The sequence below is a fragment of the Tachypleus tridentatus genome, chromosome 10 (assembly GCF_004210375.1).
Source record: "Tachypleus tridentatus isolate NWPU-2018 chromosome 10, ASM421037v1, whole genome shotgun sequence".
NCBI classification, from domain to species: Eukaryota; Metazoa; Arthropoda; class Merostomata; order Xiphosura; family Limulidae; genus Tachypleus; species Tachypleus tridentatus.
The window spans coordinates 32,029,631-32,048,960 of record NC_134834.1 but is presented as its reverse complement, the minus strand read 5'-3'; the positions used below and the strand labels follow the sequence as shown (position 1 = coordinate 32,048,960).

Below are 19,330 nucleotides of genomic sequence, written 5' to 3'. Positions count from 1 at the left end.
TTACGCCTATAAATGTAACCAATGCGATGCGCCAAGAAACAGTATATATTATTGGTTTGTTACGGTTGGTATACTATAAAACTCGGAAGCTACAAATGTGATTAATACTTAGTAATCAAGAACTTCATATATTTGGTTCAGAACATTTACAAAACTCGAACATTACAAACCTTTTAACTTCATTGCTTTCACATCGGACATTAATATTTTTACGAAAACATTACCTAACTTCAACGGCGGAAAAACTCAACATATGAGCAGCGAAGAAAGAAGAATACAGAGCTAGCTAGCTCCCTGTTAAGTGAATCATGTCTACAACAACTCAGTCAGTTCGCTCATCGTGAACCTTCTATAAAATATTAAGGAAGTTTATACTAGATAGGAGACTAAATAGTGTTTGTAACTTTGTAAGATATTGTATATAGATCTTACTTGTAATAACAATTATTGTAAATTGTTATATTTTTGTTTATTAAAATATATTTGTATTTTAAAAAAAGAAACTTTGAGTATCAATCTTGTTGGCAAGTGTCATAAATTGGATAAACATCAACATATATTTAATATATATTTAAATCACAATTTAACACAGCTTTAGGTTATTTGAAATTGTAATACATAATATCCAGATCCGAAAGTTGTACTCCTATGTTACTCTATGAGTATTCTGAGAGTACGTACCAGGTTTAGTGATAACCAGCACAGCAGTTCACACACACACATACACAAAAATAAGTTGTCAAAACTGTTTCAGATATTTTTAAAAACGCATCTTGTGGCAGGAATCGGATATACTAAAAATTTGTATATTAGTCATATCTTGTGTTTATAATTATTTCGGACATATAGATATTGATTGCATCTGTAAGGTAATTTTTATTGAAACAACTGTAATATATTACAAAAACTTCAAAGTTTAAATATCACACAGTAGGACTGATTCTTAAATTTCGGTAACGAAATTAGTTTTGAAAGAATTTATTAACAATACATTTTAAAAGATAAGTATTTCAAAAGTGATGAGATGTAACTAAACTTTACCTAAGTGGTAAGACAAAGAGCTTATAGCCCTAAAATTCATGATTTGATCATTGCGGTGGGCACAGCAAAGACAGCCCTTCGCACTTAACAATAAAGAAAGTGGCAGGAAGGGAAAAATGACTCGAGTTATATTAACTGATGTCATTATAATGCTACAAAAACAACTTAATAGAAACTGAATTGAGAGAAGTAATACATCATAGAATGTGTGTCTACAGACCAAATACAACTACTTCTCTAAAGTAACACAATGAGCAATTCAATACGAACAACAAACAATGCTAAATTGAATAATAAAATACAATAAAAGATATTTTTGGAAATTTTAATAAATAGAGAAAACAGTTTTATTTAAAAATACTAATTATTTCGTTTATAGCATCCTTCATATAAAAGCAAACATAGGATGAAATTTTCAGTCTGTAAATATATTCTGAGAAAATCAAATGTCCAATTACAACAGAATGTGTGTTTCTCACAAAGGTATACTGAAAGTTACATTTTGCAAAAAAACAGAAAAATATTTCATGAAGTATCACGTTAAGCAGAAAAAGAAATTGTTATTGGTGGTGCTCAGCTACTTGAACGTTTAGGCAGGAAAAGGTGTCATTGTTTGTGATGATCAACTACGTTTGAGCAGGAAAAGGTGTTATTATTGGGAGTGTTCAACTACTTAAGCATTTAAGCAGAAAAAGGTGTTATTTTTGGTGATGATCAACTACTTAAGCGTTTAAGCAGGAATAGGTGTTATTACTGGTGATAGTCAACTACTCAAGCGTTTAAGAACCATTAATTTTTCTGTTTACTCTCTGAAACAAGGGTTTCAAGGTTACTTGAAACGGTGTTTCCTTAGATGGGGGCGCTGTATCAGTCGGTAAACAGTCGTTGGTTTGAGGATGAAAACTCTCCTGGTCTACCTCCACCTTTGGAACAACAAATTTTCGCTTACCGCGAGTTCGTCTGGTTTTGTTCTTTTTATCGGAAAATTGAGCCTCAGAATTCTGAAGAATGGCTGATGACGCACATAACATAGCAGACGCAGTTGTGTTGCAAAAAGCACTAAAATCTGCACTTCTTCTTGCTCTATTGTTGCTGTAACTAAATGGATTTCGTAGCTTTTGTTTCAACCAACCACCACCAACTTTTACAAACTCATTGTTTGATAGAAGTAATGCGTTATTGTCGGGGCAGAGCTGAGGGTCACTTGGCCACTTTTTCCCTAACGTTGCTTCTTGTCGGTGCAGTACGGAAAACTTTTTTTTAGACTGTGACTTCATGAACTTTTTGATACTCTCTGGGCAGGTTTGGCGGACACAGAACTTAGCCCATTCGTACGAGGATAGTCTTCTAGCTGGAACTCGCAAGTAAGGATTTGCACCTGTGAAAAGAAAAGAAAAAATCAATGAGTGTATGGAACAAAACGAGGGACAGGGAACAGTGTAGCCATCAAACTGGTTTATTTTTTATTTCTTGAATGAAATTTAAATCGTAATAGTTTCTTCACCAATATGAACTTGGAAATATGCCGTTTGTGACCGAGAGGTTAGGTCGTTGTGGTTATTAGCCTATAAACTATGCGTTGAATGAAAGGTATAATTGGAAGCTCTATATTAATAATCCAAATTCCTGTAGTTCTCTCTTTTGTATAAAGTTGGTATTTTTGTGTAGTAGAAGAGGGTCCACATAGTTTACGACTGAGGATGTTTGATGTGACGGGGATTCCAACATTCGACACTCAATTTAGGAGTCGAGTGCCTTAACCACCTGGCCATGTCCGAGCCTAGAGAGGACTAGGATAAGTAGCCCTTTTTTAGCTTTGCGAGAATATTCCAAAAGAGACAAACAAACAAACGTTTATGTATTATTCAAGTTTATTTTGATAATGTTGGAATATATCGCCTGTCATGGAATACATAGTAAAATGTTCTCAATATTTAGATAATCCAGGAATGTTTACATAGTATCTGATTATCAACATTCCAACTGAAACCTTCTGTGGATTCATTTCTGTAAGGATGAGAAATTTTGACCTGTACGTCAGGCCCGGTTAGGGCACTGGACTCGCAGTTTGAGGGTCAAGGGTTCAAATCCCCGTCACACCAAAACATGCTCACTCTTTCAACAGTCCAACCCACTATTCGATGGTAAAAGAGTAGCTTAAGAGTTGGCGGTTGGTGGTGATGGCTAGCTGCCTTCTTTCTAGCTTCACACTGCTAAACTAGGGACGGCTAGCACAAATAGCTCTCGTGGAGCTTTACGCAAAATGCAAACCAAACCAAGCCCTAATATTGAACTGGTAAACCAAAGAGGACGTGATCTATCGCCAGCACCTGGGCTACTCTTGTTTGACCGAACAAAGGAATTTGAACAAATTTTATAATGCACACGCCCACACATTTGCCGTAATGGGATGGAAAAGATGAGCTCCCACGTACATTGCCCGGCACGCTAACCCTTGAACCCCATATGTAAAACTTACCCGAGGCAAGAAGTAGCTTGACGCAGCGATATCGTCCTTGTAGAGCCGCTTTCATAAGTGCCGTCATTCCAAAGTGTTGCGTTGATCTATGATGAGAGTGTTTCGGAAGATTTTGATGAATACTCCTAAGATCTCAGCATGACCTGAAAATTTTAATTGTTTTCCTAATACATTCACTACACAGGTTTATATTTTAATAACTAAGCAAATAAACAAATAAATAATTCCATTTAGCTAATTTCCTACATTAGAATATGGTGAAATAGAACAGGTGAATGTTTATTATAAATTACTAAAACTATTATGTGAAAAGAATCTCACAATAACAGATTTATAAACTGTTCTGAAATGTCTTAACAGCTAAAGAGTGTGTGTGTGTGTGCTTTCTTATAGCAAAGCCACATGGGGCTATCTGCCGAGTCCACGGAGGGGGAATCGAACCTCTGATTTTAGCGTTGTAAATCTGTAGACTTACCACTATACTAGCGGGGGGGCAACTGCTAAAGTGAGGCGTAACTTGTATTATCAACTTATTTAAACAAAAACGGCAGTAACTAATATTCCTAAAACTAAACTGATATAAAACGGCTTGTGTTTTATCCGTGTAAAAAAAAATGGCCCTTTATATTTTATTTTCAATGAATAATTTACACTTAAACGTGAAACCTTTTAAATAAACATAAGCCAATATAAGCATTCTAGCTTATGTTATCCAGACGAGTCAGAAATTAAAGTGTCTTTGAGAGCAAAAATTAACCATTTTGCAAAGCTAGTTCTATTTTAACATCCTATGGAAAGAAGCCAGAACAGCTTATTGAAGGTGAAGTTTCTGTTGATATGCCTATATCCGTTTTTTTATTGCATAAGTGCTTCAGGTTTTAAAGTTAGATTTAGCACACAGTTGGATCTTCATACAGCATGAAACATATTATCTAACACCTTTCAACTGTGGCAATTTGAGTTGTTGGTTTAACATTTTATTTCATTTGGAAAAGTACACACTTTATATTTGAAAAATCCTGGGCTCAATTTCCTTTTTTTGTGAAACATATAGTAACATAAGATTGCCGGTTTAACTTTATTATTTCGTTGCTAGACAACACTTTGATTTTTAACTTTACTTTTATTTATACACAACACATTTATAAAAGTTGAATTGTTGACGTTTCACCTCCATCTTTTTTTTCTTCTCTTTCTTTTTATTAAACAACAAAAACACAGCAGAGACAATCATCGACAATTACTAAAAACAGATATTGAATTATTTTATGGCTTCAAATCTGTCGCAAAAACGATCAATAATAGTTACTCACTCAAACCTTATTTTATCATAAGAATAAAGACTATTGCCATGAGTTAAAGTTGTTGATTTATTGGTAATTTATCACATGGATTTCAGCAAAGAAATTTCAAAATGCGATATTATAGACAACGAAAAATTTTCATTTTACCTGCCTGTGCACTAATCATTACTGGAGTACAGCCTTCGCTGTCTGCAAGGTTAACGTCCGGCCCGGAAGTTGAACCACCAGTTGGAACATTTCAAGAAAGTCCTTTGAACATATATGCCACAAGCCTGTCTGTAGATGATTGAATAAAATATATAAAATCAGCGTCCAGCTACTCCATGGTTTATCTTATTAGGAGTAGTATTTTAACATGAGCTGAAATTGTGCAATATGTAGGCTAAACTGCTTGATCATAAACTCTTAATGAAACATGTTTAAAGGTGTTTGTAAAATGTTAAATTAATGAAACATATTTAAAGGTGTTTATTAATGTTAAATTAATTAAAAGTGTTTAAGGGTGTTTGTTAATGTTAAATTAATGACACATTCTTGAAGATGTTTGTAAAATGTTAAATTAATGAAACATATTTAAAGATATTTGTTCATATTACTCTCTGAAACTAAAATTCTTAAGATATGAGAATTATTTGCTACAGACAATAAAATACTTTAAGTTTGCAACTACTGGAAAAAATGTAATCATGCGAGAAACTATATAGACATTGAACTGAGCGTAAGATCAACAGTGGTTTCTTATTCCAACCTCTACTCATAATGTACAAGTGATTTCAAGTTATAGTAGACCTGAACGCAAGTATATCTGGCGTTTCTCCGCACAAGCTGACGGAACTTCCCCATGACAGGCTCAGTATCTGAATCGATATCTTTACGTGTACGTTACACACTCGCAGACATATACGTGTGTATGTGTGCCACGAAAGAACAATGCGAAATTTGTTGTAGAAGAGCTCAATAAAGCTTTTCAACTATTTCACTTGTATATTTCTAGCTGCCACATGGGGAGGGGCAGCTTATTTGCTATGCTAACCGCGATGACTGAATTCGAAACTGAAAGAGCGAATTTACCTGATAAATATACGTACCTTACTATATCCTGTACGAAGCCATTCTTTGCTAATGGGTTAAAGAAAGGGAGTTTGCTTGTTTATTCGTTTTTGAATTTCGAGCAAAGCTACACGAGGATTATTTGCGCTAACTGTCCCTAATTTAGCAGTGTAATACTAGAGAGAAGGCAGCTAGCTAGCAATCACCACCCATCGCCAACTCTTAGGCTACTCTTTTACTACCGAATAGTGGGATGGACCGTAACTTTACAACGCCTCCACGGCTGAAAGGGCAAGCATGTTTTGTGCGACGGGGATCCGAACCCGCGACCTACAGATTATGAGTCCAGCGTCCTAGCCACCTGGCCATGCCGGGCCAAGAAAGAAAATTACACACTCCCTTGTTTTGGTGTTTGTGTATGCGTTCTTATAGAAAATCCTCGTCGGGTTATCTGCAGTGTCCACCAAGGGGAATCGAACCCCTTATTTTAGTGTTGTAACTTCAAAGATATACCAATGTTGCACCTGGGGACAGGTACAGTATGCTATTGTAAACTAACATGGTAAAGACCACCATCCAATGTATGGTTAATTTTCTTGATTGCATGATTAACTACAGAACGTAGTTTAAAGTGGAAACAAAACATGTCACATGTCATTAAAAACCATCATATTTATTTTGTTTAATTATTAACTAATTATTCAAATGCTGAATTGGCTAAGGTTTTCGTTATGTGTTTTAGTCATTGTTTACTCAGACAAATGCCGAAAGTGTTAACGTTTAGGGCAGAGTTTCTCTAACTTTAATAACCGGAGGACCCTTTTTAATTCGTACATTTTTCGCGGATCCTTAAACCTATTGATGTTTTCTTGTTTTGCAGAAAATATGAAGTGAAAATGAAAAGTTGTATTCCAAAATTAAATGTTTTAATTCATGTAACTTTAATTTTACGATAAAATATATTATACTCTATAAATCATACATTTTATAGTATTTTCATGAAATTTCAGAAATGACTTGCGGGCGCTGGGGGGTCCGCCGATCTCAGTTTGAAAAATGCTGATCTATAGCAAAGTTTATAAACCGGTAGGCCCGGCATGGCCAGGTGATTAAGGCACGTTACTTGTAATCTGAGGGTCGCGGGTTCGAATCCCCATCACACGAAACATGCTCGCTCATTCAGCCATGAGGGTGTTATAATGTACGGTTAATCCCACTATTCGTTGGTAAAAGGGTAGCCTAAGAGTTAGCGGTGGGTGGTGATAACTAGCTGTCTTCTCTCTAGTCTTACACTGCTAAATCAGAGACGGCTAGCGCAGATAGCCCTCGTGTAGCTTTGCGCGAAATTCAAAACAAACCAATCTAAACCGGTGAGTCGCGGCTCACCAGTTGGCCTCGAAAAGACTTAATATTGAAAGACAATATTTCTAAAAAAAGTTGCTAAAAAGCGAAATTGTTATAAAGTAAACTTCATAATATTTAACAAAATGGTTACTATTGTTTAATATCGCCAGCAAGAATATAGTACAACAAGTACGCAACAACATGCCTTCCATAATTTTCTTTAGGCCTTAATATAGGTCGGCCGCGGAAAATTTCTTGAAATTCAGAGAGATCGTATTATTAAAACGGTTAAGAAACGCTGGTCTAGTACACTGTATGTCTCGTTGATTTGAGTGTTACCTAATTACTCGTTACTAAAACGGTTAAGAAACGCTGGTCTAGTACACTGTATGTCTAGTTGATTTGAGTGTTACCTAATTACTCGTTTGTTGACATTCAAGGTGTTTGCTACTTCATTTACTCATGCAGTAAGCGAGTTAACGAATAAAATATTGGTTAGTCAGTTTGACTGTTATTTAATTATTTAAATGTTGAGCACGTTAGTATACGATGTGTCTGATACGTTTTAATTCTTATATAACTCAAGCGCTGAGAGGGTTACTGCTGAGTAAATATGAAAGACGTTTGGTAGTTTGTTACGTGTTTTAATTGTTACCTAATTAATGCTGACTGGGTTAATTTTATAAGCCTGTGCTACTTAGTTTGATTGATAACTGCTTCATATGTAACAGACATACTGAGCACATTAGCGTCTAAAACACAGGTTATATGGTTTCATTGTCAGCTAAGAATCCCAGGGCTGAACGGTTTAGTCTGTTTAGCAGCAGTTACGGGTTTAGAGAAACAGGCTTGGAGAATAGATGGCTAGCGACGTGTTAAAAGTAAAACAAAAACGAAAGAATAAAGGATATATAAATGACAGAAGAGTAAGTAAAAAAAAAAAGAGCTACAACTATGTTAATAAATTTAGTTAGGACACACCAGTCTTGTCTGGATACGACAGCCCTTTCATAAGACGTTTAAATTTAGAACCATGTCACACAAGACAACTATTAATAGGTTTAGTGAAGTCGCCTTCTCATACGACGAGTGACGTTTCGTTCCTTTTTTGTCTTTTTATATTAATTACTTCGTATAAAAATCTTTCATCATCGTCTCTGCCGTTACTTGAAGACTTCGCTCACGTTATACAAAATTACTTCAACAGATAATAAATATTTTTAATGAAACAACAACTGATATTTAAGACCAAAAGACTTTATGAATGTATTTACTATAAATGATTAATGTTTGTAACACTTATTCCACTCAGTCAGTATATTCTATAGTGATTGTAGGTGTACAAATTCACATGTGTCTTGTTTTAACAGTGATCAAATTTTACCAATGATCTCTACAGTATTTTAGGTTCGTGTGGAAAACAAACATTCATCCAGCTGTCGTTCTGAGATTTAACATAAAAAAAGCATTGTTCTGTGTCTTTTAGTGGGCTTGGCATGGCCAAGCGCGTAAGGCGTGCGACTCGTAATTCGAGGGTCGCGGGTTCGCGTCGCGCCAAACATGCTCGCCCTCCCAGCCGTGGGGGTGTATAATGTGACGGTCAATTCCACTATTCGTTGGTAAAGAGTAGCCCAAGAGTTGGCGGTGGGTGGTGATGACTAGCTGCCTTCCTTCTAGTCTTACACTGCTAAATTAGGGACGGCTAGCACAGATAGCCCGCGAGTAGCTTTGTGCGAAATTCCAAAACAAACAAACAAAACAAGTCTTCTAGTGTTTGTTTTGAGAACATTGCTTTGAATCTCCTGGGAAATAAACGCGATTGTTTGTCTGGCTATAACAGATAAGTCTTAGCTAGCAGATTCCGGCATTATCATCACATGGCAACAATAAAAAGAACAAATGAAGTAAAATTTTCCTAGTAGGATCTTCGATTTTTGGACGGAACAAAAAGTATCATTAGCGATGTCGGAGAGTCTAGGTCAACATGAATTTTATTTACCATTCTGGCTTCTTTTGCGTAAGCCTGCTAAGTAGATAAACCCACAAAATGTATCGCGGCATAACAGGACCAAATATCCCAAAGTATATTACTGAGCTGCTGACAAAACGATACTGAATCGCTTAGAAGAAAAAAACCGACAATAATAACAACAAAAAATCAGCTGTGACAAGGTATTAGAAATGCCTCCCAAGGGCACACCGCTAAAAACCGGGTTTTGATACTCGTGATAAGCAGAACACATATTGCCCATTGTGTAGCTTTGTGCGTAATTCAAACAAACATACTTGTATTCGAAATGAAACATTTTCAGAAACAAAGCAGATAAAAAGAAAAGGGTGTTATATGTTACGAAACAGTCGGATGGAGCTAAGATAATGCCAAAATTGCAGGTATTTTCGGGGCATCTCAGCTGCAAGGTTCAAAAGTACAAATAAAAGGATCTTTTTTTAAATCACAACTTTTGTCTCAAAATTTATCACATCATTCAAACAACACTTTACATTATCAATTTCCTTCCCCCTCTTCAGTAGATCAGCGGTAAATCCAAGGCTTGTAACGTTAGTAACTAGGTTTTGATGGGCACACCATAGATTGCCCATTGTGTAGCTTTGTGCTTCACAACGAACAAACAAAACATTATGAATTTACCATGTCATTTAGTCATTGAAATAACTTTATTTCTATCTATAAGGTTAAAGACTTGAACTGCATAACGATGTTCTAGAACGTTCTTAATGTCACAATAGGTGTTTCAGACATGAAAACGTACTTATGAATCAACATTTGATGTCTTTATTAACTGTTAAATAAGTCTCCATTTTCATCTCTTAGTTCCTTTTCTTTTTTGTACACCAAGGCAATGCGTGCTTTCATTATTATTGGTTTGTGGTTTCACGAACGCAAATTATAAAAAAAACAAGAACAAAAAGACACGCGTAAAGCATTAAAAGAAGTGGACCTGTACTGAGTTGAGCTGGAGAAAAAACATGGTTCCAAGTTTATCAAATTATAATTTTGATGATATAGTTCTAATGACACTCATTCTCAAAATCACTCAATTAAAATACATAAATGCATACAGAGCTGTGTTTATTATACATATGGTAATTCAGTATGTAATGTTACGGTCAATCCTATTATTCGTTGGTAAAAGAGTAGCCCAAGAGTTGGCGGTGGGTGGTGATGACTAGCTAGCTGCCTTCCCTCTAGTCTTACACTGTTAAATTAGGGACGGCTAGCACAGATAGCCCTCGTGTAGCTTTGCCCAAAATTCAAAACAAATATACTTGTTCTATCCATTTTCGTAAACTCAACATTACGATTGTTCAACACCTAGTGTCACATTCGCTTTATTTCTTGTTATGAGCACAATATCACAGTTATCCTAAATATCCTGATATATTTGTATTTGTCTGCTATTATAAATTTATTATTACAGGTGGCAGTAAAAAAGAAAGGCGTAAATATTGGGAGGGTTAAGGGCAGCAGTGGTCGGGTGTGATGACCTTACATGTTGTTGAATATTCAGCAGCGTGTACGTCCTGAGTATGGTATATATGTAACAACAATTAGATGAAAGCAACAGGTTGGTACATTACCACATGATTTATTTAAACGCAAACCGTTTACCTTAACTTAAAAAGATAGGTACAATGGCGACCGTGGCTTACCTATCTCAGGTGGTGAGAAAGCTGCCCTGGGGGATCACCTGAAAAAGTGTTCTTGAAACGTTCACTTCTGAGATACATAAAGTTAATACTTTTTGTATTTAGGGGCCCTTGTGGAAATATTCAGCCACGACTTGTGTTGGCCCAATTTTAAGATACACAAAATTTAAGATTTTTTTTAGACTCAGAGACCCCTGATATGTCAACAGTTAATACTTGTGAACGACCAGTTTTTAAACAGGACCAGTGCGGTAATGTTTAGAAGTATTAGAGCCCTCTATTTATATTGTAATTCAATGTATTATTTTAATTACTTAACATCAGTAGGATTAGGCTGTGTGTTTTTGTGGTGGGAGTATTCTTGTTCTAGAGCCTCCACATGTCTATGTATGCCAGTGGTTAAGCATATTATTGCTTACATACCCTGGCACAGTCATCTTGTTGATTAATTGTTGATGTTGAGGGTCCTTTTAAAATGATCTGCCTCAACTCTGCCTCATCCCCAACACAACAAGCCTTCAAAAAGGAGGGGTTGATTGAAGATTTTTGCGGTGTCGGCTTGATGGAGTTTTCGGGTAGAAATGGGAAGGGCTGATACTGATGATCTGCCCAGTCGTCACATCGTTCTACAGCTATCTTCATTCCCTTGACATCTAGTAGAAACGTACAGAGATGGTGCACGAGAAATTGTGGAAGTTACACTGTTGCTTATTGCAGTCGTATTTCGTTTTGACAGTTGCTCGCTTTTACTGCACTTGTGGGTCATTTTGACTGGAAAATTATGTATACTACTGTCTAACATGTTCTTTTCATCAACCATGAACTCTGAATGATGCCTTGTTTTATCACAAGAGTGCAGGAAATCCTGAGGGGGAAAATATTTTAAAAACATTGTTATAAATTGAACTTAAATTTAGCAAAGTAACCCCTTTTTCTTATAGCACTCTTCTCTACATTTCGAAACTGGATATTTGAAAACTAAAATAATTATAAGTTAACCTAAATGAATTAACAAAGGAATTGAAAACTGAACAAAAATGCGATAAACAATACATTTTCAGGTACAATTAATATTCACAAACCATACGTGACGAATTGAACCCTTATTTTAGCGATGTAAATCCGTAGACTTACCGCTGTACTAGCGGGAGGCACTTAAAGTGATTTTTGCATTAACTTAAATATTTACTAACTTCCCATAGCAAATATAGATAGAGACCTCTAGAGAGTAATAAAAGAATGTGATATCGTTGGGGTTTTGTTTCAACGTAGCGTTTCACAGCGGGCTATTCCTTTTCTATCGGCCATTAGGATCGAACCCCAAACGTTCGTGTTAAGAGCCATAAAGTTTACCGCTAAGCCATGAGAAGAGGGAAAGCGCTGATGATACTTTTGCAAATTACGTGACATCATTTCTCTATTCTTTACCCCCATCTTTCTGCACACGTGTAACGCTGTGTTGGTACAAGGAAAGTAGTCATATACTAGTTTTTGTTTAGTAGTTACGATACTCTAGTTTTCTTATATATCCAACTATTTCTTCAGGGTTAACGTAATAATGCTCTAAATAGATCTTTCCCTTGGCACATAAATAGGTGGTTTGGATTTGGAGTTCATAACCAGGCTTTTATTAGCCTCTAGTACAAGAGCGCAACAATTACGGGGGGCGCATCTCAGGGAATAAAACAATTTCAAAGATTTTCTAAAAATTTCAAAATAAACCTAAGAAAAGCAAATTGCCTCCCAGTGGTGCAGCGCTCTTTCTGCAGACTTATACTGTTAAACACCGTGGTGGCGGGCAAAGCACAGTTTGCTCTTTCTGCTTGACAATAAACATCAACGCCGAAAGCAAATTTCCTACAAGTTCACTGCATTTTACTCCATTACTGATTTTGTGTCATTGGACAACTTTCCTCGTGATTCACTCGAGAAGGTCGGAGAAGGGATTTAAACGCCCACGGCTAGTACAGCGGTATGTCTCCGGAATTACAACGCTAAAATCAGGGGTTCGATTCCCCTCGGTGGGCTCAGAAGATAGCTCGATGTGGCTTTGCTACAAGGAAAACACGGATTTAAAACTGTGAACCTAGTGCGCCAGTTAATATTAATCCACCACTGTTAATAATCAATATGTCAGATATCATGACTATGAAATAGAATATCACGTCTATGATCCCTCGTGTAAATGATATGGAAAATTAATTATAAGTTAGTTGCATTCCAGGCTATTCATTTTCCTTTAGTTTTCTCACAGAACAAGATTGTTTCACACGGAAATTATGATGTACTAAAATATTTTATATACTACTTTATCTATCCTAGATATGTTGGAACGACTGCGCATGTGTGTGTCTATGATTTACGAGGGCGTCGATGTATATACATTTATACAACAGCGCAGGTAGAAACTCTTGCATTACCGAATAATTATGAATTAATAATAACGAATTAAATCATGTGAACCAAGCCACATTCACTTCTTCCGGACTGCAGGAAGTCAAGGTAAACATGTCAGCCGCGTTTGGTCTCAAAAACATTTCCACCTAAAACCAATATCAGGTATTTGTATTTACGGCAGAGCTTGTTCATTTGTTTTTGAATTATCGCGCAAAACTACATGAAGGCTATTTGAGCTAGCCGCCTCTAATTTAGCAGTGTAAGACTAGAGGGAAGGCAGCTAGTCATCAACACCCGCCGCCAACTCTAGGGATACTATTTTACCCACAATAATGGGACTGATCGTAACATTATAACGCCCCCCACGGCTGAAAGAGCAAGCATGTTTGGTGTGACAGGGATTCGAACCCATGACCCTCAGATTACGAGTCGAGCGCCTTAACCACCTGGCCATGTCGGGTCTACTATGGGAGAGCTATTGAGATTATTTGTCGCCGTCCCTAATTTTCAATTACTGACTAGGGCAGTGGTTCCCAACCTTTTCACCACGAAGAATTCCTTTTTATTATTAATTTTATCCAACGTGGAGCCCATTTAATTAAACAAATAGCTCACAAATCCCCACCATTATTTTGGCAGACCTCCAGGGGTTCAAAATTCCAAGGGAAGGCAGTCATCAGCACCTACCTCCACCAAGAACGCTAATGAAGTGATTGTCGCTTTTATACGACACCTTCAACTTAAAGTAGGAAAACTGCTTTATAAAATCGCGCGGATTTGAACCTGGCTCACCAGATCTGTCTTGGAGAAAACCCAGGCCTTCCAGCATCAAAATAAATTATAATGTTTGGACCAATATTGAATTTTGATCCTGTATATAAAGAAATATATTTTGATGGATATAGTTGATGTAAGACATTAATTAATACACTTGCCGTTAAAACGAATTTCACTAAATTCAGCAAAAAACAACAACAAAACACATACATAAACAAACACGTTATACACTGATTGAAAACATGTTTTCAGCGACTTATTGTTATACTTATCAAATACTAATGTACTATATTAAAAAAAAGAAAAGGTAAACGTTGGGTTTAACGAAAAATCTGCGATAAAGATTTTTTCGGTTTAAATCTCAAGTGATTTTAATACAAAGTTTTACTTGGAAGGCAGTAGAAAGATAGATAGACGTCGTGGAAAAAAACAAAACAGAACAAAAACAAAATGCCAATTAAATCTTACATCAGTTATGATCGGATTAGTTTTGTCTTCAGAACTTCGTTCGAACAAAAGAAATTATAATCGTTTAAACTTTTTCCATGGCGAAAAAGTTTGGTTTGATTTGAATCCCGCGCAAAGCTATAAGAGCTATATTATCAAAGCTATAAGAGCTATATTATCAAAGCTATAAGAGCTATATTATCAAAGCTATAAGAGCCATATTATCAAAGCTATAAGAGCTATATTATCAAAGCTATAAGAGCCATATTATCAAAGCTATAAGAGCCATATTATCAAAGCTATAAGAGCCATATTATCAAAGCTATAAGAGCCATATTATCAAAGCTATAAGAGCTATATTATCAAAGCTATAAGAGCTATATTATCAAAGCTATAAGAGCTATATTATCAAAGCTATAAGAGCCATATTATCAAAGCTATAAGAGCTATATTATCAAAGCTATAAGAGCCATATTATCAAAGCTATAAGAGCTATATTATCAAAGCTATAAGAGCTATATTATCAAAGCTATAAGAGCCATATTATCAAAGCTATAAGAGCTATATTATCAAAGCTATAAGAGCCATATTATCAAAGCTATAAGAGCCATATTATCAAAGCTATAAGAGCCATATTATCAAAGCTATAAGAGCTATATTATCAAAGCTATAAGAGCTATATTATCAAAGCTATAAGAGGTATATTATCAAAGCTATAAGAGCTATATTATCAAAGCTATAAGAGCTATATTATCAAAGCTATAAGAGCTATATTATCAAAGCTATAAGAGGTATATTATCAAAGCTATAAGAGCCATATTATCAAAGCTATAAGAGCTATATTATCAAAGCTATAAGAGCTATATTATCAAAGCTGTAAGAGCTATATTATCAAAGCTATAAGAGCCATATTATCAAAGCTATAAGAGCTATATTATCAAAGCTATAAGAGCCATATTATCAAAGCTATAAGAGCCATATTATCAAAGCTATAAGAGCTATATTATCAAAGCTATAAGAGCTATATTATCGTCGTATCTAATTCAACAATGAAAGACAAGAGAAAAGGCAGCTAGTCATCGCCACCCACTGTCAACTGGCGAGAAAAGTTGTTTAATGGAAGCTGTGGCATAATTTTTTGTGAGTTTGATTTTTTATTTGTCCTATTTTATTATTTTTTAGCTAATTTCTCCACCATATAATGCATATATCGTAAAATAAAAGTCCCATAAACTTCCCTGAACGACGTCTTATACAGATTTAAAGGTCACATAAATACATTGGTAAAAATTCTCTACAGCATAAAAGTCACATAAAGCTCCATTGGTTAACAATACAACCAGTAGCCACTTTATTACGCACACCTGCTTTTCAGCGCAAATAGCCAAATAGCGAATCATGTGGCTGCAACTCAATATATAAAGCATGCAGACATGATCAAGAGGTTCAGTTGTTGTTCGACGAAACATTATAATGTGAAAGATGTATGATCTAAGATACTTTGATCGAGGAATAATTGTTGGTACCAGACGTGGTGGTTCCAGCATCTCAGAAACTGATGACCTAGGATTTTCACGTACTATAGTCTCTAGAGTTTACAGTGGAATGGTGCAGAAAACAAAGAAACATCCATTGAGCGGCCGTTCTATGAACGGAAACACATTGTTAATGAAAGAGGTCAAAGGAGAATGGCCAGACACGTTCAAGCTGACAGGAAGGCCACAAATACTCACATAACCACTCTTTACAACAGTGGGCATCTCTAAACACACAACCTGCTGACTCTTGAATCGAATGGGCCACAGCAGCAGAAGACCACACCGGCTACCACTTCTCTCAGTTAAGAACAGGAAGATGAGGCTTCTAAAAGTAGACAACTGAAGTTTGGAAAAACGTCGCCTGCTCTGAGAAATCTCGATTTATGCTGCCATGTGCAGATGGTAGGGTCAGAATTTGGTGTAAACAGCATGAATCCATGGATCCATCCTGCATTGTGTCAACGGTACAGGCTTCTGGTAGTGGTTTAAAGGTGTGGGGAATGTTTTCTTGGCATATATTAGGCCCCCTGATAATAGTTGAGCATCATTTGAATGTCATAGCGTACAAGAGGATTGTTACTGACCAAGTGTATCCCTTTATGGTCACAGTCTACCCGATTTCCAATAACTACTTTCAGCAGGATAATGCGCCATGTCACAAAGCTCGCATCATCTCAAGTTGTTTACAAGAACATGACAGTGACTTCAGTATACCCTAATGGCCTGCAAAGTTCTAAGATCTCAATCCAATATAGCACCTTTGGGATGAGGTGGAACGGGAGGTACGCAGCATGAAAGTCGGTCGACAAATCTGCAGGAACTGCGTGATGCTATCGAGTTAACATGGACAAAAATCACTAAGGAACGTTTCCACCACCTTGTTGAAACCATGTCGCAAAGAATTTAGGCTTCTGGAGACAAAAGGGGGATCCGACGCGGTACTAGATAGGTGTATCGAATAAATGGCCACTGAGGTATACGCAGAAATAAAGTGCTACGGACAGTATCTGCAGAAACAGAAAGCCACATACAGCTGCACGGCTTGCATTCTTTACAGAATTAAGTGTTACGAAAAACCGTAGTAGATGATAATCTACACAGAATAAATTGCTACTAAAAGTTCTATTAGATGGCAGTTTACCCAGAATAAGGTGTTATAAAAACGTCTGTTGGGTGACAATCTACACAGAATAAAGTGCGATATAAAGATGTATTGGTTGACGGTTCTACAATCGACTTATTTGTTTGTGATTAAACACAGAGCTACACAATGAGCTATCATGGAACACGTTTCATTTTTAATACTTTTTCCATTACACTCAAAAGTATAAAAATACGAAGACACTGTGGGGCTAACGGAAAGCTGTATGTTTGTATCTCGAAAGTGTTTAAAATATTATCTGTATTTGAATTTCACTGTTCTTTTTCCCCATTTGTAATATAACTAAGAAATCAAAGCGTTCTTTTAACAAGTAAAACGTTTTCAAACGTAGAGTACATAATTTACGAGTAAAGCAGTGGACAAAAAAGTATAAAAACTTGAAAAAATACACCTTAAATATTAATTTATTTGAAATTAACTGAATTTAAAGATTAACACTTTATTATCTTTCATGCAACATTTCGAGTTTCTTTTATTTGATTTCGTTTTTTTTCTGTCCCCAGATAACAAACAGAATCATATTTCATGATTGAAAACAAAGATCTATTAACGATTCATTGTGGTTTAGCCCCACAGTGGCTCAGCGGTATGTCTGCGGACTTACAACGCTATAAACCAGGTTTCTATACCTGTGGTGGGCAGAGCACAAATAGCTCATTGTGTAGCTTTATGCTTAATTAAAAAACCACAACCACAAAAACCATCATGGTTTCTCCTGCTTTTATTACAATGTCATCTGGAAAGAATATGTTCATTAGGGCTAAAACTCAAGGGGAGAGAGCAGAAAATTTAAAAAGGGGCAATAAATTAAAAAAACTGAAATTCGTGTAATTTTTTAAATAAAATGATAATTAAAACGAATCATATGTAATAGTAATGTAATAGTATTTATAGATATTTAATTAAATTTTTATTAAGTGATACAAAAGGAATTTATTTTACATAAAACCTGAAAAATAATGCGATCAATATGCCTAGGTTTTTTCGGAGGGGGAGAGCACTTGGGCCTCCCTTAGTTACGCCTCTGACTCCCAAACTGAAAACATGCCAGGGACACTTCAGGTCTGTTTCATCCAGAATAAAAAGAAAGAAAGCACAAACAGATAGTTGCACTTGTTATCACATATCTTTAGATTAGTAAAATATCAATTAATATATGTTACGTGGCGTGTATTTATAAACTTACCTCATAATCATTTTCAGGATGCAATATCAGTTTAGTCATCCAGATTTCTTAAAAAACATACTTAGAATTGAAATTCATTGATGTAGTCCATTCTTCGTCAGCTTATCTTTGGTGCTCTAACAGAAAGAGCAAGCACCGCGAACTTCTCTGTTTGAGCACACGACTTTAATCTAGCGGGTGGAGTAGTGCGCAAGGCACGCTCTGTTCGAGGAAAGCGTGTGAAGTGTGTTTATTTTTAATAAACAGTATAAGAGACTGTGAAGGCGAGTCATTTCGATAACAACTGTTGCAATCGAAGAGACATAAATTTTATGTTGCACATGTATATACATGTACTTAATATATAACAAATATGATAATAGTTCACTTTTCCTGTTACCCGTCTTTGATTTATGGTTGAAAAATCTGCAGACAGATTTTAGTATCACTTTCTTTAAAATAGCGTACCAACACTAGTTGTATCATATGTTTGATAAAGTTTAATTCCAACATTAGTGGCCCGACATGGCCGTGGGGGCGTTATAATGAGACGATCAATCCCACTATTCGTTGGTAAAAAAGTAGTCCAAGAGTTGGCGGTGGGTGGTGATGACTAGCTGCCTTCCCTCTAGTCTTACACTGCTAAATTAGGGACGGCTAGCGTAGATAGCCCTCGAGTAGCTTTGCGCTAAATTCAAAATAACTAACTCCACCACTAGTGGTATCATATGTTTGATAAAGTTTAATTCCAGCCCCAGTTTTATCAATCGCATGGTTGATAAAGTTTAATTCTAACACTAGTTGTATCACATGTTTGAGAAACTTTAATTCTAACACTAGTTGTACCATATGTTTGAGAAAGTTTAATTTTAACACTAGTTCTATCACATATTTTATAATGTTTAACACAAACACTATTTTACGTAAATTTGTGAAATGTGCAACACTTATTTGTCA

General features: G+C 35.9%; 1 protein-coding gene across 4 annotated transcripts; it reads right to left on the bottom strand.

The window, feature by feature from the left end:
* Window positions 1-856: 856 nt before the first annotated feature.
* LOC143229005 (uncharacterized) lies at window positions 857-18,597 on the bottom strand. Of its 4 annotated transcripts, XM_076460613.1 has the most exons (5): window positions 18,395-18,595; window positions 11,311-11,752; window positions 4,972-5,100; window positions 3,521-3,663; window positions 857-2,419 (listed from the first exon to the last, which is right to left on the bottom strand). In XM_076460613.1, exons 4-5 carry the CDS (start codon window positions 3,585-3,587, stop codon window positions 1,821-1,823), a joined length of 666 nt encoding a protein of 221 aa, XP_076316728.1. In that variant the 5' UTR covers window positions 3,588-3,663; window positions 4,972-5,100; window positions 11,311-11,752; window positions 18,395-18,595; the 3' UTR covers window positions 857-1,820. The 4 variants fall into 4 exon arrangements, with proteins under 4 accessions (XP_076316728.1, XP_076316731.1, XP_076316729.1 ...); XM_076460616.1 differs by lacking the exon at window positions 4,972-5,100 and having other exon boundaries at window positions 18,395-18,597; XM_076460614.1 differs by lacking the exon at window positions 11,311-11,752.
* Between the last annotated feature and the right edge of the window lie 733 nt (window positions 18,598-19,330).

Coding starts and splice junctions, on each gene's coding strand:
- LOC143229005 (XM_076460616.1), bottom strand. CDS start 3,587: ATGACGGCACTTATGAAAGCGGCTCTACAAGGACGATATCGCTGCGTC. Junction 2,420..3,520: donor CAAGCTACTTCTTGCCTCGG/GTAAGTTTTACA, acceptor TTCTTTTCACAG/GTGCAAATCCTTACTTGCGA.